General features: G+C 36.4%; 1 protein-coding gene across 1 annotated transcript in view; it reads left to right on the top strand.

Annotated features, from left to right (window-relative positions):
• Positions 1–782: 782 nt before the first annotated feature.
• MTF2 (metal response element binding transcription factor 2) overlaps positions 783–23,155 on the top strand; it is a 48,988-nt gene continuing 26,615 nt past the window's right edge. The window contains exons 1-3 of the mRNA XM_074262707.1: positions 783–1,113; positions 22,263–22,461; positions 22,584–22,665. Of these exons, the coding sequence (XP_074118808.1) occupies positions 1,109–1,113; positions 22,263–22,461; positions 22,584–22,665 (286 nt within the window). The 5' untranslated portion in view covers positions 783–1,108. The remainder of the gene's footprint in view (positions 1,114–22,262; positions 22,462–22,583; positions 22,666–23,155) is intronic.

The raw sequence follows: 23,155 nt of genomic DNA on the forward strand, positions 1-23,155 counted from the left end.
TTTAACACGGGAAGGGGCGCGTGCGAGACCCGCGCTTCTGCTTCAGTAGCCCCAGAGGTCCTTCACTCACGGATTTATCCCAAGCGCCCGCCTCACGGAAGACCAGACTCGGGAGTACCTGCCCTCAGGGAGCGCTAATTGCTATTAGGAATGTTTTTAACGGAGCCCAGAAGTTTGCCGGGTTGGGAATTCAGAACCTCCCGGACGTCGGCGCGTAGGAGCAGTAGGCGGACCGGCCCGCGCCTGGGGCCTCTCCGGTACGAGAGCTGCGACGTCGGGGCTGAAGCCTGGGGGTCGGTATGAAGTCTGAGGCTCCTCCCGAAGGAGCCTGAGGTCAGAGGGTTCCTCCACTAGCAGGCCCGGGGCTAGTACGGAGAACACTGCAGCCCGTCCCTTGCACGGCGTTAGAGCCCTTGCCCCCGAGTAAAGGGGATAGCGCTTTAGGGACTGGAAGCGGCGGACGCGGCTCCGAAAGAACAACCAAAACCAAGGACTGTGGTCGGCCAGATCGGCTTGGTCGGCCAGGTCGGAGCCGGTCCCCATCCCGCGCCCCCAGCTCGGGGAGAGCCGGGCAATAACAGCCCGACTTCTGCCGGCTGCACTATTGTGATAGTGCCGGCGGCGGAAGAATCCCATCCCCAGTCGACCGAGCAGTTAAAAGAGTCCTTCTTTGTTCACCCACGGCCGGAGCCGAAGGGCAACGCGTCCTTCCGCGGCCGCCTCGCAGATCCCGCCCCCCCGCGGCTCTGGAGAGCTGCCATTCGGCACAAGGACTCTTTCGCGGTCCCACAATGCACCGGCACTCCGCGGGAAACCAAAATGGCGAAGGGCCGTAGCGAAGCGGGGTTGTGTTGGAGGCGGGTGTGAGCCCCCCCCTCCCCGCTCCGCCCCCGTCCCCCTCAACCTTCCCCTTAAACCCCATTCCTCAGGACCTCGGCGTGTGTTTTCTTGTGTGTGCAGCCCGGTGTGGCGGCTGCCTGGCGAGGGCGCGGAGTCTGAGGGGGGGGAACCGCCCAGGGGGACGTGGTTTTATTTTACTTTATTTTTTATTTTTTTATTTTTATTTTTTTTTCCTGTATGAAGCGGTTGGCACCACTGAAGTGACCGAATGAGGTGAGAAACCTTGGACTGGGACTCCGTGTTTCCGGGGCTCGGAAGACAGAGAGGGGGGAGGGGAGCGCTGAATAAAGGGGGAAAGATGGACGCTGGGGGTGGGGGGTCGATGGAGCACAGGGTTGGAAGAGGATGGGTGAAAAAAAGCTGGGTTCGGGGGGGTCAAGAGAAAACCTTAGCGGGGTGGGGGGGATCGGCTTAAGGTCGAGCTACTGAGGGGGCAGGAAGGAACCTGGGGGCGGGAGACGGTTGGAGGGGCAGGATGAAACCTGGTGACGAGGAGGTGGGGGGTGGGCCCTGGGGGAAAGGCTCGTTTGCCTCCCCAGGTGGGGGTGCTGTGGGGGAACCGAGTCAACAGACAGGAAGGGACCTTGGGGGGCGGAAAGTGAAGAAAGACAAGAGGAACAGGAAAGAATCGAGGGGGGTTGGAAGTGGGGGAGGGCAGGCAGCAAAGACTTAACGGGGCTAGAGAAAAAGCAGTTAGGTTTCAGGAGGAAGGTGGGGAGAGGACACGACTCAGTGGGGAAAACCGAGACGGAACGCGTGCAGTTGTCTTGACTTGAGTTCCTTAAATGTGCTTCTCCTTAGTAGGGAGCAATTGTGTACTGCCCGATGGGATTCGAGGGGTGGGTTTTTGTTGTGTTACAACTGAGGATGTCAACGACTTAAAAATCATAAGCCCCAAATCCTTAAGTAAATTATTGGCAGAACCAAGTCCTTGAAACTTGAGGTCTCCTAGTTTCCAGTCTAGTGTTCTTGGTCATGAAATTTGCTGTTGGAAGAAAACGTTCGGGAATATTGAGGGTAATTAGAAGAATGAGATAAGAACAATAGGAGGGGTGTGTGTGTGTGAGAAATGTTGCTTTAGTTATTCCAGTTAGAAAGCTTCTGACTAAACTAGGAAACTAGAAATATTCTTATGCATAAAACAGTGGAGCACAAAACCGGAGGTTAATACGTAGCTAGAGATAAGTAAATATTGTCTAACATTACCTTATTCCACATACCTTAGAGTAGCAGAAGCTTTTCTTTTGGATTGATTCCATGTGACCTTGTATAGCTTGTTTACAGATTGGTTTTAGTTTTCATATTTTATTACAAGCTCTGAATATTTCGACAGATTGCAAAAAAAAAATTACTTTTAAAATATCTATTGTGATTCCAATATAATGCACATTTATGTACTGTATTCTTTTTCTTAAAGATTCCACAATTCTTTAAATGGAACTATTTTGAGTGACAGCTTTTAGAACCCTGTAGTTGTGGACAGGAAACAGTTTTAAATTTCTGAATATTTTGTTTTCTGTTTAAGATTTGGAACATTGCTTTTTCCTAGGAATATAGCTTGAAAAACAGTGCAAGAGAAAAATGTTTGAAGTTATATTTAATGATTTTTTTTTTTGTCTTCAGGCAGGTGTGTTTTTTTTTTGTTTGTTTGTTTGTTTTTGTTTGTTTTTTTAAATACCAGAAGCTTACCTAAAATACTTCATTTGATTATTCACGGTTTTCTTGACCTGTGTTCATAAATGCTTTTAATAGGAAAGGAAATTAGTAATATGAAATTCTTACCCTATTTCTGACACGTACTGTGTGACCCTGGATAAGTCACTTAATCTCTCAGTGAGTGACCCTAGAAACTTTTCTAAGATACTGAGTTGCAGAACATTTGCAGATGTTTGGGGAGGGAATTTCTTCATTGGAAATTCCTGTACCAATGAAATCACAGGTCTACCCTCTTAGACTTCCCATCCTACACTTCAATTCTCTCTATTTATAAATCTGAAATTGTAGAGCTAATGGGGACTTTAGATGTACCATCTAGTTCAGTTCCCTCATTTTACAGTTTTGAAAAATTGAATAATCCTAATAGCCTTCGTTAAGTTAATATATCAGAAACAACATAATCCCTCCCTCCCCAAGGATTACTGTTCATCTCCTTACCCCACTATACCTTGTCTCTTCCCAGTTCTGGTAGTTCTTCTGTTGATTCTATGTCTTCTGTTTTGTAAACTCCTTGAGGAGTTGAGTTTTGTCATATTATTTTATTCCCCTATAGTGTCCTGTAGATAGTGGACTAAAGCAAATATTTGTAGTCTGAAAGGACTGCCTTTATTGATATTTTAGGACAGTGTCTCACAGATATGATTTCTCTTGATCTGACCATGCAACTTTAATTTGAGATAGAGAGCAGATAGTGATAAAACAGTTTGACAGATATCTTTATGGATTTGATTCATATAAAAAAGTAAACTCATTTAATGTTTTAAATTAGATATTTTCTGTCCTATAAAGATTAACAGTAAACACTCGGAATAATCTACTTGTAAGATCTGCTGTTAGATTTTTCCTTTGTCAGAAAAATATTTCAAATTTGATTTTTTCATTTCAAGAGATTTTTCTTTTTATCATTAGTTTCCAAAAACTAAGACTTCTATCAACTTGAAAATCACTGCTATAAAGAGACATGCAGTGACAAAAACTGACATAGTGATGTTCTTATAGCACAGTTCTGACCAAAAATATTTACCATGTTACTCTAATACTCAATAAACCAATGGCTTTCCATTACTTCTAAAACCAAATGTAAATTCCTCTGTTTGTAATTTAGAACCCTTCAATCAACCTTGTTTCAATCTGCTTTTGACAGCCTTTTGCATTCTCTTCCTGAGCTTCCTAAGGTCATAAGAAAATTACCCAGGGGCCAAACCTCTTTGGACAATGAAAATGTACCTAAAACTCATTCCTTAAGAATGAACAAACTCTAATTTGATCATACCTTCCCTATCCCACTGATTCCAAATTTGTGGATATCATCATTTAAACCCCTGATTCTTTGTTATTATTAAAACTGGATATTCCTCTCTGCCCACCATGGCTCCCCTCTGAAGCTGTTTACCATCCCAATGTGCTTTTTAGAATGCTTATTCTGTAGACAACAAATTTGTTTTCATCTTAAATCCTTTCCTTTCCCATTTCTTCCACCTTCTGCCTTTTATTGAGACCTGCATTCCTTCTCATTACACAACTTCCCTGACCTCTTTTTCCAGCTTTGGCTTCACTTTGATTGATTTCCCTTTTACTCCCAAAGAGGAGTTGGAGTACTTCTTGTTTCCTGTAGCCACTTTGTTTTCCCTATACTAACATCACTTAGGAACCTTTCCTCCTTGAGGTTCTCTCAATCCATAGCTACCACCTTATCAGAATTCTAATAGTTGTTGTCAACTCATCTTGAGTACATTCCCCTTTGCTCAATGAATTCAATTCCTGATTCAGTCTTGATCTCCTCCACAATTCTTGCCCCTCATACAAGGGTACTTCCACATACATGTTGATATTCCCTCACACATCTCAAGCTTGTAATTTACTTATTTCATATAACCTACTCTTCTACTCCATATCAGCCACACAAACATGGGTGAGACCTTTGAACTTGCCATAAAGTACAAGCGCACCACTTCCATGTCTTATCACAATCTAGTACCATTCCACTTCATCTATCTTGCAACCCCAAACCCTATTCTTCTCCCTTACCATGGCTTTTGTATATTCTTCTCCCTCAGGCTTTTCTCAGACCATGACCCCTTTGATAGCTACACTTTCCTTCCTTCCTCATCTTGATTTCTTGGTAAACTAATTTAACTCTTCATTGTCCTTATCAGTCACTTGTCCTACCAAGCCTCAGTCTTGGATCACTCCTACTGTTACTTTTGCAAGTTAAGACTGCTAAGTCCAACTGGAGAAAATCATGACATTTCTTATCTACTGTTAAATAACTTCAGTTGGGCCCTCATTGTTACTATACCTCCATAATTAACTCATTTCACATTTGCTATACTAAACTTTTTCATCCCTTCTCTAACCTCCCTCTCCCCTATATCAACTGAAAACCTTACCTAGTATTTTACTGTAAATTGAGGCCATTTGCTGAAAGCACCCTCTTCTTACTTCTTCCTCATTTCATATCCCCCAGATTTCCTTTTTGCTACTATCTTCTCTTTGACTGTCTTACATATTGAGGGGGTCCATTTTCTTGCCAAGGCAAACCCCTTGATGTACACAAGTAATTTCAGCTCCAGAAATTTACCATCTTTCCCCCCCTCTTAGCAATCTTCAATTTCTTTATCTATTATCTTTCCTAAGGAATTTATGCCCATGTCTCCTCCAAACTTAAAAAAACCCTTACTGATCTGACCATCCCCCCCAAGCATCTCTCCTACAATAGATACCTCTATTTCCTTCCTCTTGTTCTCTTTCTATACTCTGACTTTGAATTTTATCATCCAACTGAAACTTCTCAAAGTTAACAGTGACCTTTTACTCGCAAAACCTAATGGCCTTCCTCATCTCATTCTTTACCTCCAGGATTAAATATAAAATCCTCTGTTTGATATTTAAAATCCTTCATAACTGACCCCTCCCCCACATCATTCCAGTTTTTTACCTTATACTCACCACCAATTCCACCCACCCACCCCCACACACACAACATCCAATGACATTGATTTCCTTGTTGTTCCTTGAACTTGACATCCGAACTGACCATTTTTACTGGTTGTTTTCTTAATGCCTGAAATGCTTTCCCTCATCTCTATTTTCTGCTTTTCCTTTTTAAGTCTGAAGTAAAATTTCACTTTTTTTTTTACAGGAAATATTTCCCAATACTTCTTCATTCTAATGACTTGACTTTGTTGATTATTTCCAGTTTATCCTGTATGTATATAGTTGTTTTCATACTACCTTCTTCATTATATAGTGAACTCCCCATTACTTAATACAATATTTGGCACATAGTGTTCACTAAGAAATGTTTATTAACTGACTTAACCCCTCACCCCCTTCACTCTACATTTTCACCTAAGTTGATCTCCCTACTGTTCCTGATAATAGCATTCCAAGTGACTTCATGCTTGGAATGTATTTCCTCACTTATTCCTTTTTACCATCTCTCTTCCTTTAAGATGCAATTCAAGTGCCATCTACATGAAGTCAGTTTTTCTAGATCTTTCCCTTTCTACCACAATCATTACTTCCTGCTGAAAAAAAGATAACAGGAGCCCTCAAAAGTCTTAGTGTAGTTTTAAGCTTTAATAATAACCACACACATACATACAATTCCTGTGATAGTGTTAAGTTCCAAGGACAGGGTCAATGTTAGCTTAGTCATTGTTTTTTCAGGGTTTAGCATAATTCCTAGAAATGGTAAGTACTCGGTAAATACTTGATGATTTAGACTGCTAATTGTGTTATGTGACATGTCTAACATAGAGGAGTTTCTTTACATGGTTGGTAAAGGTGGTAAAAAACATTTTGATTGGAAAAATTAACAGGTCACAGTGCCTAAGTTGAGAGTTCATAAGACATTCAAAGGAGCAGAAGTTGACAGAACCAGGCATAGAAAAATTGAGTTTGTCAGCCTTTTATCAGTTAATAGCAGAAAGGTTAAAGGTTGCTCTCAATTCTTTCTCCCAGTTCACCAAAGTTGGTGCTACTTTTGTTGAAAAATTAGTAACTGTAATCGTTTTTAGACATTGCTGGCTAGAGGGGCACTTGGTCCTGAAAGTTTCAATAATGGTGAACAGGACCATCGAGAACTAGACACTTATCTAGAAATAATAGCAGAGTTTATATGGTTATGGTCATTCTTCCAAAACTGAATGGGGGAGAGGAGGAAAGGAAGATTGGAGTCAGGTTTTTATTAACTGTGCCAACCAAGGCAATGTGCTAAGGATACAGAAAAGAAATAAAAGACAATTCCTGCCCTCAATAAGCTCATATGTAAATAAGCTGTATATCAGATAAATAGGAAATAATTAACAGAGGAAAGGCACTAGAATTAGGAGAGTTGGAAAATAATTCCTGTAGAAGATGAGCTTTTAGTTAGTCCAGAAATGGTGCTCTAGGAGAGGCAGTCTCCAGTCAGGAGAATCAGAGATTTAGAGTTGAAAGTAATATACATACAGATTACTTAGTCCAACTTAATTTTACAAATGAGGAAATAGACCCAGAAAAGTTAAGTAACTTGTCCTGGGTTACAAATGAATAAGTCAAAGAATGGCATTTTGTCCTCTGACTCTCAATCTTGTGCCTTTTTAATCCTCTAAAATCATTCTCAAATCATTAAAACTTATATACAAATCCTGCTTCTGACACACAGACTGACTCCCATCTTAATTTCTTAATGCTTTGATAGCTTCTAAGATTATAACTTGGAGATAAAGTCCAGTCATTGACCCTATATCTTTCATTTGTAAAAATCTTATAGCTTTGAATCAACTAGGTGGTCCAGTGGATAGAGCACTTGCCCTGAAGTCAGCAGGACTTTAATTCAAAGCAGGCCTGATACTCACTTAATGCGTCCTAGTTGTGTGACTCTGGGCAAGTCACTTAACCCCAAGTACCTCAGCAAAAAAAAAAGAAAACAAAACTATTAACTTTTCTTTCAAAATTTAGTGTTCTCAGTGTTGATGCCACATAACCTTTCTTTTATAATTGTTAGCAAGTAAATACTTAATATGTTAAGAAAGTGTGGAAGATGAAACATAACCCCTGCCAGAGACTTGTAGTCTCATGCTTGGGGGGGGGGGGCAGGGGACTCATTAAAATTGTGATTATAGGAGTTGTAGTTTCACAAAGCCTTCTTACCTTCTCATTGGTATTTGAAGGGTTGTTTGTGAATTGCTTGCGAAATCATCTGAAAGAGGCTTTGAAATTTCAGAGCTCAGAAATAGTTTACTGGAGGTTTTTGCATCTCATAAAACTACTATAAATCTGTTTCCTAAACTACATATATGGTAGGATGCTGTGGAATCAATTTAGATGAGGTCTGGAAATATCCACTTTTACTGTTTGCATGGGATCTGAAGAAGCCCTTTTTTGGCTTCTCCAGAAAAAAAGAAAGGTTAGATTGTAATTAAAATAGTCCAAGAGAAACCTTAGGTATACATAGGGATATGACATGATTCCACATTGTAAACTAAATATAATAGTGATGCTAATATTTTGAGGACCAAAGCAGTAGGAATCTCTCACTTTTCTGAACTTCAGAGTAGAAAGTGTCACATTAGAATTAATGGACTTGTCTGTCTCTGGTCCTGATTCTATTAATGATTAGTCAATGAATCATGGGAATTGGAGCAAGTCATTTAATTTCTTTTTGCCTTAGTTTCCTTTTTAGTTGAGTTACTATAAATTCCTTTTACCTTCACATAGGTCTAAAGGTAACATAAACTGGGAAAGTGTTTTGCAAACTTACAATGGTAGGTATTCAGTTCTGTTTATTGATCTTAGTATTAACTAAAAACAAAGCTCTTTTTTTCTCATTTTTCTTTTCTTTATTTTTAAGTTCTTAGCTGCTTTATAACCTTGGGATGGACCATTCGTATTACATGGAACTAAGAAGCTTGCCAGAAATGACAGAGTGATTTATCTTTTTTTCCCCTTTTTCCATCAGAATTGTAAAAAATGCTCCAAGTTTCAACCAATTCATTTATATTTTGATCTGACAGGACTTGTGATAACAGGTTTAGCATATTATTTGGGTCTTCCATGCTTAAAGTAAAAACTGGAATCTGGGTTTGCATGCATATGTAGACTGTTCTTAAGCATATATTTGGGAATTCTTTTTAACTGTTAGTTGATATCTATTGCTTTCTTAAACCTGTTTCACTGGCCACTGGTCTCAAAATTAATAAATGCTTGAGGAATGCAACTGAACTATAATCATTGCTAATAAAATTGTTTAGGATTGAAAATCTAGTTCCACAAAGATAAATAATGTTGCAGTTGTTAAACTTTGCAGTGATAAAAATTTTGATTTCAAAGTCAGATTCTGCAAAAATTGAAAGCTATTTTAAGATTATTTCTCAAGAAATGCCTGATGAAAATAGTATTAAATAAGACCTATTGTTTTAAAAATTCATAACTTTTCTTAATTTTTCTAAGAACCTAAAAGTATTACAAGTTATTTAGTAAATAATGTGAGTGATCATCAGTTACTCTTTTTAAGTTGTTTATACATGTTTTGTTTGTAAATTAAAAAAAATTTTCAAGAACCATGAAACTTTTTTAAAAATTTTGATAAAATAATAATCATTTCAATAGGATCACTAGAAATAAACCCAAATTGGAAATTATTTTTATACTTGAAGATTTTTTTTTTTTTTTTTTTTTTTTTTTTTTTTAAATTTGGCTTTGGGATCTAGTTTCATGGATATTTGTTTTTTAAAAAACCATCTTATAGAGTTTTTTTAAATCTTCTCTTGAAACAGTGATAATTTATCTGATTCTGTATAACAGTGTTTACTAATAAACTAATGCCCAATTTCCAGTTATATAAATTCTGACCAATTTTTTATGGTTCTTTGTGGTACATTGCACACATCATCTATTACTAAGAGATGTCAGCTTGGATGAGTTGTGTGTGTTTGTCCAGTTTTCTTCTTTTAATTCCTTCGATGGGTTTATCTTTACCACTCTGTTCATACAGACAATTTAGAGAGAGAATTTAATGTCAGGGTTTAGCCAATCATCATATTTCAATTCTCTTAAAAACATTTTTGTTATACCATTAAATATTTAGCAGTATAGCTCAAAACTGAAAGTCTTATACATTTAGAGTACTTGTAGTATATAATGAGAATTTTAAAATAAATTTTGGGATGTAAAACAATTCTAAGTTATTAATTTATATTGCAGTTTAATTTTTTTCCCATAAAAATGAATTTAAAATTTATTGTGTTTTAAAATACTTTTACTCTTGGATCTTGTGTTCAAAGTAAGCTCTATTGCTTTTTGAGACAATATAGAATATATAAAAAGTTCTTTGAGTCCATTCATATTACCTGTAATTAAGAAGGTTGCAATTGAACTCATTATCTTTCCCTCAAAACCCTTCTTTTCCATGCCAACATGCTCCCAGTCATCCAGCTTTCCACCTAGGCATCGTCATCCTCCATTCCTTAATCTCTTTTGCCTCTCCTCCTCCTCCCCCCTTCCTAACATCTTATATATGCTCCTTTCTGTCCTCTGACACTGCCACCAAATCTGGTTCAGGCCATTACTTATTCCAGGATTATTGCAGTTGCTTGCTGATTGCTATCCTTGCCATATCTCCCTACTACCAATTTATTTTCCACTTCAGCTACTAACATGATCTTAAAGTTTGTAAGCCTGACAGTGTCTCTCACTAGTCAATAAGATAGGGTTGTGACCAATAATACTGGATTGTGAACCAGTCTTTCTTTCAGAAATCTTTATTCTTTCAGAATCAAATATTAAAACTTCTCATCATAACTTGGTTCCTTTCTATCTCTCCTTTCTTTTATCTTCATACTCATCTTCATGTCTATAGTGTCACAGTCTTGGTTGCTGTTTTTTAAACAGTACATACAACTGCCATCTCCTGATGCTGCCTTTTCACTTTCTGTCTCCATTCCTAGAATTTGTTCTCTATCTTTTGCCTTCCTTCTTTAAGCCCCAGCTTAAAATCTCATCATCTACAAGAAGGCTTTCAAGGTCTGCCTCCATGCTTTGAGATTACCTTGAATTTTATTTGTATATTATACTTACATAGCTGTTTCCATATATTTTCTTCATTAGATTATAAACTCCTGGAGGACAGGGACTGTTTTTGCCGCCCCCCCCCCCACCTTTTTTTTGGGGGGAGGGTATCCGCAGTGCTTATGTCAGTTCCTGACATAGAGTAAAGGCTTAATAAATTCCTTTTTTACTTGACTTGATCTACATATTTCTTCCTCTAGAATTAGTTTTTTGTTCCTAGCAATATCTTAGTGATATTGGTAAACTAGAATGTGTATATGGTGTCTCACTGGATGTTCCACAATTTGCTGCATTAATTGTGCTAAGATTATTTGTTTGTTTAGCAAGTTTTTTTGTGGCAACAATTTTAAACAAAAGTAGTATTTTAAAACTTTTAATGAAATAATTGTAAAACCAGTGCTTTAACCACCATTTTGTTTTGTTTTTTCCTTTTAATGAATTTAAGCCCTCCAAAGTTACATGTAACTTCTTGAAAGCCACTGAAACTGGAATTGAAAATTATTCCGTCATTGCTTGATAAATTGGCAGTTCCCATGATGGGTTGTTGTTGTTATGGTCAGGCAATTGGGGTTAAGTGACTTGCCCAAGGTCACACAGATAGAAGAGTTGTGTCTGAGGCCAGATTTGAACTTGGATCCTCCTGACTTCAGGACAGATGCTTTATCCTTTGTACTATTTAGCTGCCCCCTCCCACGATGATTTTGAATCTTTGGGCCAAGTCTGTTTTGTCTGGTGTGGGTTTCAGCCCAAGTTAAATTTTTTTACCCAGGAGTTCACTTTGGAAGTGAAAAGAAATCTTACTTTATTAAGAACTATATTTGACTGGTCAAGAACTGAACACAATAAGGACAATATAAATTAACAAATTTGATGTGAGAAAACTTATAGTTACTGTTCTGCCAGTATAATACATCAGTTTAAGAGAGAGTAAGGTTTATGTTGATAACTAAGTTCTGTGAATAGAATGTTAGGCCTGGAGTCAGGAAGACTGATTCAAGTCTGGGCTCTGGACTTACTATCTCTTTGATCCTAGGCAAATCACATAACCCTATTTGCCTTACTTTCCTTATCTGTAAAAATAAGCTTGAGAAGGAAATGACAAACCACTCCAGTATCTTTGGTCATGAAAGAGTTGGATATCACTAAACATTTGGGTTTACAATAAATCTAAATCATCATATTTTCCCTTTCTGTAAAGAGTAAATTCTAATTCTTTACCTAAATTGATTTAGGAATGGAATAATCTGGTTAATTGGCTACCTTAACTGAGAGCATAACTATACATATCATTTATGAGTTACTAATATTTATATTTTATGACTGCATTTTATGAATAGATTTTGTTCCCAAAATCATTTATAAAGCAGTTGTTTAGAATTTAATGTATTTTCCTATGGTGATAGTGTCTTAAATGCTTACAATCCCAATCTTTTCTGTGAAGCTCTATTTGACTCCAAATGTAGCAAAGCTGTAGAATCAGATATGGAACCTAACAACCATTTATTTCCATGTTTCTTTGAGAAAATGTATAGTGTTTCAGTTTAAGATTCTAATAATATTTCACTGGTCTTCAGCAGTTGTACCGAATGACTTTTTGCCATAACTGCCAGTTTACTATGACTCTGGGACTCTCCCAGATTCTCAAGCCCATTGCTAAGTTTCTATGAATGGAGAGGGACTTGGGATAGACCAGGAGAGTGAGGTTCTAGAGGGACAATTAAAAAGGGTTGGGGGTGTGTGTGTGCAAAATATGGGTAAAAGGTAGTAGTGTTGAGAAGATAACGAAATTTATTATTCCCTTATCCCTTTTTTTCCTCACTAGTTTTAGTTAAGCAAATTTCTAAATTTTACATATTAATAAATAAATGCACACACACATATAAGTGGGATGGGGGGGGTGTTGTGATACAGGAGCCACCTGCCAGTGGCTGCTGGAGGTCTCAGATCTATAGAATGGATTTCTTCATGTAAGCAGATGATGATACAAGGAAACAGAGGCAGGTGCTGTTCACTGACCTCTTCTTCCCTCTGCCTCCAATTTATTTCATTCCCAATCCACAAAGAACATCTTTGAAGGCTGATTTGCAACTCCTTCAAGTTTATGATCCACAGCTGTGGAAGCTCTTGGAGAATTGACCTGTCCCTTCATTTAGGCACGATCCTTAACAGGGAAGTATATGATGAGTGAAAGTGAGGCAGTGGGGAATGATAGAGATTAAATAACATATATGATGCCTTCCTTCATGGAACTTAGAATATACAGTTGTAGTACCAAAGATGTAGAACTTAATGTCATCAGGTCCAACCCCTCTTTCTGCATATAAGGAAAAGGAGACCCAGGGAGCTTAAATTATTTGCTTACAATCATACAACTAGTTAAGTGTCTGAGACAGTATTCAAACACCTTTAAATCCTATGTTTTGTCTATTGTCTCTTGAGATAATCCATTTGGGTTAGGAGAACTTGATTTGAGTTGTTGAAATAATTCACATTTACTCAAACCTTTTTGAATTTCATTGCTTCATAAGTAGCTGAACCCTAGTTCTTGAGTTGAGCTCTTTATAATGTCCTATTAATGAAATAGTTATAAAACAAAACAAAGAGCTTAGAAGGGAATTTTTTAAAAAAGCCTTAACTTTTAATGTAATTATGATAATGCTTATTGAAGTATAAGGTAACAAAGGTGCTAGGCTTCATTTTTTTTTTAATCAATATTCAAAGGAGAAAATATATTTCTGTAGATATATATGTGTAAGTTGTTGAGGCATCACGTTGTGAAAAAACTTAAATTTTTGTTGTATATAAAGGGTTCCACAAAATCTCACATGACCCTGAGTTTTCTTATCATAAGACAAAAGGCACTATTATTGTTTGAGCTTATGACTCCATGTGAAACAATGAGTAGAGAACTGAACACATATATCTCCTAATTACCAGGGTAAGAAGGGAATTGTTTTGGGTTCATTTGTCCTTACTCTCATTGTCATCAAAGAATCTATCTGGAGAGGTTTGTTCTTTAACTTTCTTGGGGAAAAGGTGGAAATCAACTCCCATGACACTTAAACAGTAATAAAGAAAAATTTTTAGATTTCCTTGGGACCAAAGACTTGTGGTCTATTGAGTTCTGGGCTATCTATTAGTGAAAGTAATTCCTTAGCCCTTCTTATTATTATTAAAGTAATTGTGTCCATTTTAATGTAATTCCATGATATTTTGGCACAAAGCAGTCTTAATTTGGGGACTTAGGAACACATAAAAAAATTTTTCCCATTGACTTTCCTCGTATTTATATTTTCATTCTTCCAAGAATTGTGGCCAGAAGGATTTTTCAGGAATGAATATTACATTCTTAGGACAAGGCAAAACTGCAGAGGCCAATGCCGCCTCTACAACTTAGGTTTTATTAACTCCAGGCCTGGCTCTTTATTCACTGTACCACCTGTCTGCCCCTTTATTTAGCAACAGGGCAAAATATAAAGTCATATATTTGAATTTTAAAAAACCACAAATGTGTAAATATAAGAAACTTGGCTCTGAAACAGTGCATATAAAATGAACTTTGACCAGAAGCTTAACATGAACAAAACAATTAGGGTGCAGTTGAATGATAAATATTTTTTTAATTAAATTTTTTTTTGGTCTTGGACTTTTTCTGTAGCAAGCCAGTAAACTGATTTTGAGAGTTAAGACAAGCAATTCACAGGTAACAATGTTATGAAAAGAAATTATCTTCACTGTTGATTATGATTAGCATCTTGTGATCAGGAAATCTAAAAGGGAAATTCACTTGAGTGATTGGTACCTTAAGAGCAGGATCGTCATTACAAAATATTTTGATGAGAAAGAAAAGGAGAAAAAGTCTTAAGAGACTGATGTAGCTGCACAAAGTTTATCACATAATCTCAGACCTAAAGGAACAAAATATACAAAAGGTAGAACCAACATGAATAAAACTGACAGGGGGTGGGGTGAAGGTTTGTCAGGCTAAAGCTAAGTATCAATTGAATTCATAAAAGCAATTAGATTTTTTTTTTCTTTTTAAAAAACTTGGAGTCAAGAGACATAAGGAGAAATAGGTAGGGCTCTTGTTTTTAGACATGAAAAAGAGATGAGATGTATATTGACAGATACAGAGAAAGCAGAATTACTCAACTTCTATTTTGCTTCTATTTTCTCTCCTTCAAACACTGGAAAGTACAGCAAAATAGATAACAAATAAATAAATTTTAGATAAAGAAATGCTACAGAGAGCTATATTATGTTAGTAGTGAGAACCTATGCATATGGGTGATTTTGGTTGAAATTTATTGATAGTGAATTACTCTGTGGAGATGCTTTTGTATGGACTTAATGTTGCAAAAGGGGGAATTGTTGAGCTGCATTATCCACAGAATGTACCTCTCAAGTTTTGTTTGTTAAGATTACATGGTTATAGTAGAAAGAAGACTGAGGTGGTTAAGTGAAAGATTATACAGGAAACTCATTCAACTTTTTCTTTTTAATTATTTTTTATTACACATTGCTTGGGAGAGAGACATTGGAACAAAAGGACAAAATCATGGGAGGAAAAATAAACAGAAAAAAGAAGTGGATATTGCATATATTTTATATTTATATATTTTATAGATTTACATTCAATCGCCATGGTTCTTTTTTTGTCCAAAATCTATTAGAATTGCCTTGGACATTTTTTCTTTATATTATACATCTTTAGTAGACAATATAATATTTTTTCTTACTAGAGTAATGCTAGTACTCGGAAGCATTTACACAGTGGATGATTTTTCCTTAAAGATTTACAAAATGCTTTCCTTAAAACAACCCTGCTGTCTTCCTCCCATCTTCTTTGCTGTTGTACATACATACTTTCCTTTTCTTCTTCTCCAACATCTCTTTTCATTTCTGAAACAATAATCAAGTCAATACTGCCATTGCTTCTGTTTTTGTTTTTGTTTTTGTTTTTGTTTTTGTTTTTGTTTTTGTTTTTTTGTTTTGTTTTGTTTTGTTTTGTTTTGTTTTGTTGAGGCAATTGGGGTTAAGTGACTTGCCCAGGGTCACAAAGCCAGGAAGTGTTAAGTGTCTGAGGTCACATTTGAACTCAGGTCCTTCTGACTTCAGGGCTGGTGCTCTATCCACTGCGCCACCTGGCTGCCCTTGTCTGATTTTTTTTTTTTTTTTTTTTTTGCTTTTATTTGCTGCCATTGCTTCTGGAAAAAATGTCCCAGGCAATTGTCTTATGACTTTTCACTGCATCTAAAACTTCCCAAACCACAATAACTCCCTAATTGCCATAATTATCAATTTGAGTTCAATTATCCCTATGGGAATAATTCAAATCTATACATCTCTTCTATAGTTCCACTCCTCACTTATCTACTGTACATCTTCATGCAAATGTCCTTAAGGCACATCCAGGGATTTAATTTATATAGCACTTTAACTTCTACAAAGCACTTTACTAACATAATTATTAAATTTGGCTTCTTTGTTGAAATCATTTTGGATTTGTCTTGTTTGGATCTGTGTTTCCTATCTTTTTTGGCTCTTTATCAACAATAGATTTGATAGGTTGGCTGTCCAAGTCAGTGTATGAACAACATAAAATTAAAAACAGCTTTTTGGGGAACTTCATTTGGGACCTCTTTTCATACTGATATTAATTCATCAGTTATTTCCCTTTGTGGCAGTCATTCAAATCAGTTTAGTAAGCATACTGTTAAATATCTTAGACTGTAGGGTGGGTGCTGGGGATACAAAGACAAAAATGAAGGTCTTTGTTGTCAGCAAACTTAATTATTGATTAGGGGTTTGAAGAAAATAGTGTATATTCAGATAAACAAATATGTGCAAAGTAAACATAATTTAATGGAGAGGAAAAGTGTACTCATAGTTGAGTGAACCAGAAAGGAATCTGTATTCCAGATAATAGCATTTATATAGCACTTTAAGGTAGGCAAAGCACTTTACAAATATTAGCTCATTATGTCCCCATTACAACCCTGGAGTGTCAGTGCATTTTATCTCCATTTTATAGATAAGGATCTAAAGCAAACAGATTAGTTGTCTTGCCCAGGATCACACAGTATCTGAGCTTAAATCTGAATTCAGGTCTTGAAGACTTTCAGGTTCTGGGTTGGAGCTGGTGTTAAAGTTGAAGATAATTCCAAGGATTTGAAATTGATTGCCCGCAAAGCTGGTAGGGTTTGGAAGAGGAACAATAGTTAATTCAGTTTTGAATTATGTTGAGTTTAGGATCCCTCAGGGACATCTGAGTGAAGAGGTATAGTGGGTAATTGTAGAGCAGAGTGGAACTCTAGAGAGACTTTAGCTGGATTTATAGATTTGATAGTTTATTTGCATAGGGATAATTGAACTCAAGTTGATAATGCCACCAAAAGAGAAGAGGGGGCAGGACATGGAGAATGATCCAATAAAGAAGATTGAGGAATGGTCAGATTGATGAGAGAGAATCCAAGGAAGAAGAATCTCGACAAGAGGGGAATGTTCATTGTACAGCACCATATGCTGAGAAAGGTCAAGAAGAATGAGAACTAAAAGCCATTGGATTTAGCCAGTAAGAGATTGTTAGTAACCTTGGAAAGAGTAATTTAAACTTGAGTAATGAAATCAGATTGTAAGTGATTAAGAAGTGACTGGAAGGTGAGAAAATGGAAATGAGTGTAGAAATCTTTTTTTCCTGGAGTTATACTAGGGAGAAGAGATACAGAATTGTAAATGTGAAGAGATTACAAGGATAAAATGAAAGATTCATGGAAAGCTGAGCATGTTTGCAGATGCTGAGAAAAGAGCCAATGCTATAAGGAGACGTTGAAGATAAAGAAATGGAACATTTGAGCTGATAAGAGACTGGAGGGAATGATGTTAGGAGTTGCAATGTGTGAAATTGAGAGATTAGCCCAGCTTTAGATAGGGAAAGGAGGTTGGGTAAAGAGATTGAGAAAGAACAATATACATTTCGGAAAGAAGAGCTCATGATGGATGGTCTTAGTCTTCTCAGTAAAGTGAAGTGAGATTTTCTTCTGAAAGAGAAAAAAGCTATTTTAGTGGTTTGAAGATAGAGGAGGTTTGGAATAACTATCATAGAAATTGATATAGTTATCTTAAAAAAGGAAAAGGATTGCCCACTTGAGATTAGATAAAGCTACTTAACAATATTATCAGTTTGTCAAATTCTCTTCATCTTGTTCATAAAGATAGTATAAGATTTTGTCAGAAGCCTTTCAGAAGTCCAGCTACACTATATTCTCACCTAGTGTGCTTTAGCAGCCTAGCAAGTGTGTGTGTGTGTGTGTGTGTGTGTGTGTGTGTGTGTGTGTGTGCGCGCGCGCGCGCGCGCGCGTAGGAAGAATCTAGGAAGATTTATTTTGTAAATGTTCTTTTTTATTAAAATCTCGACAAACTATTTCTATATGCAAAAAACAATGAGGGTTTATAAAAATGCAAATCAGTGATGATTATGTGAAAATGCTCTAAATCATTATTGAATAGAAAAATATAGATTAAAACAACCTTGATATGAATTTTACACTTACCAGAGAGAGACTAAAATGGTAGAAGGGGGAAATTACAAATGTTTGAGAATTTGGAATAATTGAGACACTAATTCATTGTTGGTAGAATTGTAAAATGATCCAAGCAATCTGGAATTGTGCCCAAAAAGTTATTTTAAAATTATCTATGTACCTTTGATGCAGTAATACCATTACTTAGTCTATTTCCAATAGTGATTAGGGGAAAAGAAAAAGAACTATATATTCTAAAAATGTTTCTGGCAGCTTTTTTTGTGGCCGCAAAGAAATGGAAATTGCTGCGTTGCCCATAAATGGGGAATGGCTGAACAAATTGTGATGTGATTGTGATAGAATACTACTGTGCTATAAGAAATCATGAGCTCAAACATGGGAAAACTTTCATGAAATAATGAAGAGCAATATATATATATATATATATAAATAATAGTTTTTATTTACCAGATATATGCATGGATAGTTTTACATCATTGACAATTGCCAAACCTTTTTTTCCAATTTTTCCCCTCCTTTCCCCCATCCCCCTCCTCCCACCCTCTTCCCCAGATGGCAGGTTGACCAATACATGTTAAATATGTTAAAGTATAAATTAAATACAATATATGTATACATGTCCAAACAATTATTTTGCTGTACAAAAAGAATCGGACTTTGAAATAGTGTACAATTAACCTGTGAAGGAAATCAAAAATTGCAGGCAGACAAAAATATGTATTGGTCATCTATGTCATCTCCAATAGTATATTGTTTTAAGAATGACTTTGAATGAATAAGTTATTTTGTTTATTATAAATACCTAAATTAACTCTAAAGGACATATGAAAAAAGATCTGTGTACAGAGAGAAAGAACTGATAGATATGTATAAAGTAATTTTACATACACACATGCATGCATTTGTGTATATGGGATGGGGAAATTTTTTCCATAATAATTTTATTCTTTCTTTATTTATTTATTTAGAATTTTTTTTCACAGTATATATGCATGAGTAATTTTTTAAAATAATATTATCCCTTGTATTCATTTTTCCAAATTATTCCCCCCCTCTCTCCATTCGCTCCCCCCGATGACAGGCAATCCTGTACATTTTACATGTGTTACAATATAACCTAGATACAATATATGTGTGTAAATACCATTTTCTTGTTGCACATTAAGTATTAGATTCCAAAGGTATAAGTAACCTGGGTAGATAGACAGTAGTGCTAACAATTTACATTCACTTCCCAGTGTTCCTTCTCTGGGTGTAGTTATTTCTGTCCATCATTGATCAACTGGAAGTGAGTTGGATCTTCTTTATGTTGAAGATATCCACTTCCATCAGAATATATCTTCAGACAGCATTGAAGTGTACAGCGATCTTCTGGTTCTATTCATTTCACTCAGCATCAGTTGATGTCTCTCCAAGCCTCTCTGTATTCCTCCTGCTGGTCATTTCTTACAGAGCAATAATATTCCATTATCTTCATATACCATAATTTACCCAACCATTCTCCAATTGATGGGCATCCATTCATCTTCCCGTTTCTAGTTACAACAAAAAGAGCTGCCACAAACATTTTGGCACATACACGTCCCTTTCCACTCTTTAGTATTTCTTTGGGATATAAGCCCAGTAGTAGTACGGCTGGGTCAAAGGGTATGCACAGTTTGATAATTTTTTGGGCATAGTTCCAAATTGCTCTCCAGAATGGTTGGATTCTTTCACAACTTCACCAACAATGTATCAGTGTCCCAGTTTTCCCACATCCCCTCCAACATTCATCATTATTTGTTCCTGTCATCTTAGCCAATCTGACAGGTGTATAGTGGTATCTCAGAGTTGTCTTTTTATTCTTTATTTAAAAGGAATAAGGAGTTGTGCAAAGTATATTTGCAGTTTCATGTTATCTTTTTCATGTCTGTTGTGGAAATGCTTGTTTTATGCCATAAATTAAAAATAAAAATTTAAAAATATATGAGATTCCACTTGGTAGTTCTAAAACTGTCCTGTTTTCAGTGAATTTATTTTTCAATGCTCAACAGACAAGTAGAGATAATAGATATAGACTGTTGTCTTGTGTGTACCTTTTTGGTTGTTTTGCTTAACTTTTTTGTTTTTGTTTTGTTTTTGTTGCAAGGAAAAGTTGGGAGTGGACCCAAGCTATATATTGGGAAATTATGGTATAAAAATGAAAGAAATCAATAAAAATTTTAAAATGAAGTCTATTATTAATATTTTGTGGTCCATAATATCTAAAAGAATAAGTAGTCTCTGTTATGAGAGATAATTTTGAGAAGTATAATCAGGGCAAAATCATGAAAAGATCAGTTTATTTTGGCACTACCCCATGTCCCTTTATCAATGTTTTGTTTTTTCCTTCCATTAAATTCTGTTTCCCAGAACTCTCTCTGTTTCCCATTCCTACTTTCAACTATTCATAATTGCTGTTGTGATATGAGCTGATATTATATAAGGTATAACACTCTAGGCATATTATATTTTTAAAACATAACTTTTGAAGACCAGAATCTTGTATTTCAGAAGGAAGGTTCAGGGGAAAGGAAATCAAACAAACATTTACTAAGCCTTAGGTGTTAGGCACCAGGGTAAGTATTTCACAGATATTATCTCATTTGATCCCCTGAATAGCCCTGTGAGGTAGGGGCTATTTGAAACCTATTTTTTATTTGGGGAAACTATGGAAGACAAAGGTTAAGTGAATTGCCCAAGAGCATACATATATGAGATACTTAGGTCTTAAATATAGGCCCACCTCTCTACTGTGCCCCCTTGTTCACTAACTAGATCAGCACTTTTGGACTCTTTGTGACCCTGTTACTGAGTTCTTAGCAAATTTATTACAGTGATCTGCCATTTCCTTCTCCAGAAAATTAAATAAGAGGTTAAATGACTTGCCCAGAGTCACAGAGCTAGTAAATTTCTGAAGCTAATTTGAATTCAGGTCTTCCTGACTCCAGGCCCAGTGCTTTATCCGCAGAACCACCTTCAACCTACTTGTCCATATAGAGAATGTCCTGTCAGAGGTGTTGCTTTCCCCTTGTACCACTATAACTTTAGAGGGACCAGGAATAGTTGGTATAAATATCTTTCTCATTTGTCTCCCTAGCTTTTTTCAATCATGCCTATGGTGGCCAAAGTAAATATATAAAGACTATGTGAATAATAAATGATTGCTGATCCTTAACCCTAGTGTGTGGAAGGGGGAAAAGGAATAAGCATTTACATGGTGTCTACTGTGTGCTAGCCATTGTGCACAGTAATTTAGAAATACTTATTTGAGTCTCATAACAATCCTGGAGATAGGTGCTGTTATTAGTATCTTCATTTTACAGTTGAGGAAATTGAGGCAAACAAGTTAAATGCTTTGTTCAGGGTCACATACTTAGTGTTTAAGGTTACATTTGAACTCAGATTTTCCAGACTCCAAGCTGAGTGTTTGTCCACTTTGCCACCTCACTACCTGAAGCAGCTTACTTTTTTCCATTTCTTTATTTGCCGACATGACCTTGAGTTTCTTGCTGTCATTTCCTATAGTGAGTATTTTTATTAATCATTGAACAAGATGAGAATATGGATCAGTACTTCTGAGACTGGTTAGAGAGGTTTTGTTTTATTTTTATGGTTCTGTGTCTTATGACATCTGTTTGTAAATCTCAAATCCATTTCTTAGTACAATTTGCATAGAAGTTACACTACATGTTGTTCTTCTTTAGGCAAAATGGTATAATCATGTCCAAAGAGGACAGTACCTATTCTTCAAATAGGGGACAGCCTGCTTTGCTCTGGCATGCATTGCTAGGGAGTTAGGGAAAAGACACTGCTGAGCTGGCAACAGAAGTCTAGTAATTTGACCTCAGTGCTTACCAGCCAATTACTTCCTGAACAAGTTACTTAACCTAACTGAATCTTGTTCCCCACCTATAAAATTAGTATAATTCTTGCACTGCTTGCCTGAGAATTTTTATGAGTACTTTGTAAATGTAGGATGTGCTTATTATTGTGTATGTGTTTTAATGACTTCTGTTTCCTAAACAGAGACTCTACAGGGGCGTGTAATTCATTGGTCCATAAGCGGTCTCCTTTACGTCGAAACCAAAAGACCCCGACATCCTTGACCAAACTGTCTTTACAGGATGGGCAAAAAGCCAAAAAGCCAGCATGTAAATTTGAAGAAGGTCAGGATGTCCTAGCTAGATGGTCAGATGGCTTATTTTATCTTGGAACTATCAAAAAGGCAAGTTACTTAAAAGTCTTTTATTATCACAACTTAAATTTTAACATAAAATCATATCCTAGTTTTGAGATTATGGTTATAATTTTTGGAAAATTCATCTGAAATATTCTTCTGTGTTACAGATAAACATATTGAAACAGAGCTGTTTCATCATATTTGAAGATAGTTCTAAATCCTGGGTTCTCTGGAAGGACATACAAACAGGCAAGTGTTATTTTTCTTGAAAGTAATTTATGTTGAAATTTGTTTTTGGGGTTTTTTTTCCTTCAAATTTTTCTGCCCCTTTACTGTGGGTATTAAAATAAACCAAAAGAAAAAAAAAAGGAGGGAAAATCATCAATCTACTCCCCAATCATTGGTCTTGAGAGGTCATTTGTCATAAAAAGTTGGATCTTTGCCAGTAGAATAATCATGTATTTGGAATCATCAGTTTGGAAACGTTACTGATATACAAGAGGAAAAAATGTTAGGTAAAAAGTGAACACTTGTGTGAACTATCATGAACATTTTTAGTGACTATTAAGGGTTCATTGGAAAGTCATATTTTGGTCATATGATGAAAAGAAGACTCAATGGAAAAGACCCTGCTGTAGAGAAAGGTTGAAAGCACATGGAGATGAGGACAGTAGGAGTGAAATGAATAGATAGTGTCATGGAAGTTGTGAACATGAACTTGGACAGACTTGAGGATATA

The sequence above is a fragment of the Sminthopsis crassicaudata genome, chromosome 4 (assembly GCF_048593235.1).
Source record: "Sminthopsis crassicaudata isolate SCR6 chromosome 4, ASM4859323v1, whole genome shotgun sequence".
Lineage (NCBI taxonomy): Eukaryota > Metazoa > Chordata > Mammalia > Dasyuromorphia > Dasyuridae > Sminthopsis > Sminthopsis crassicaudata.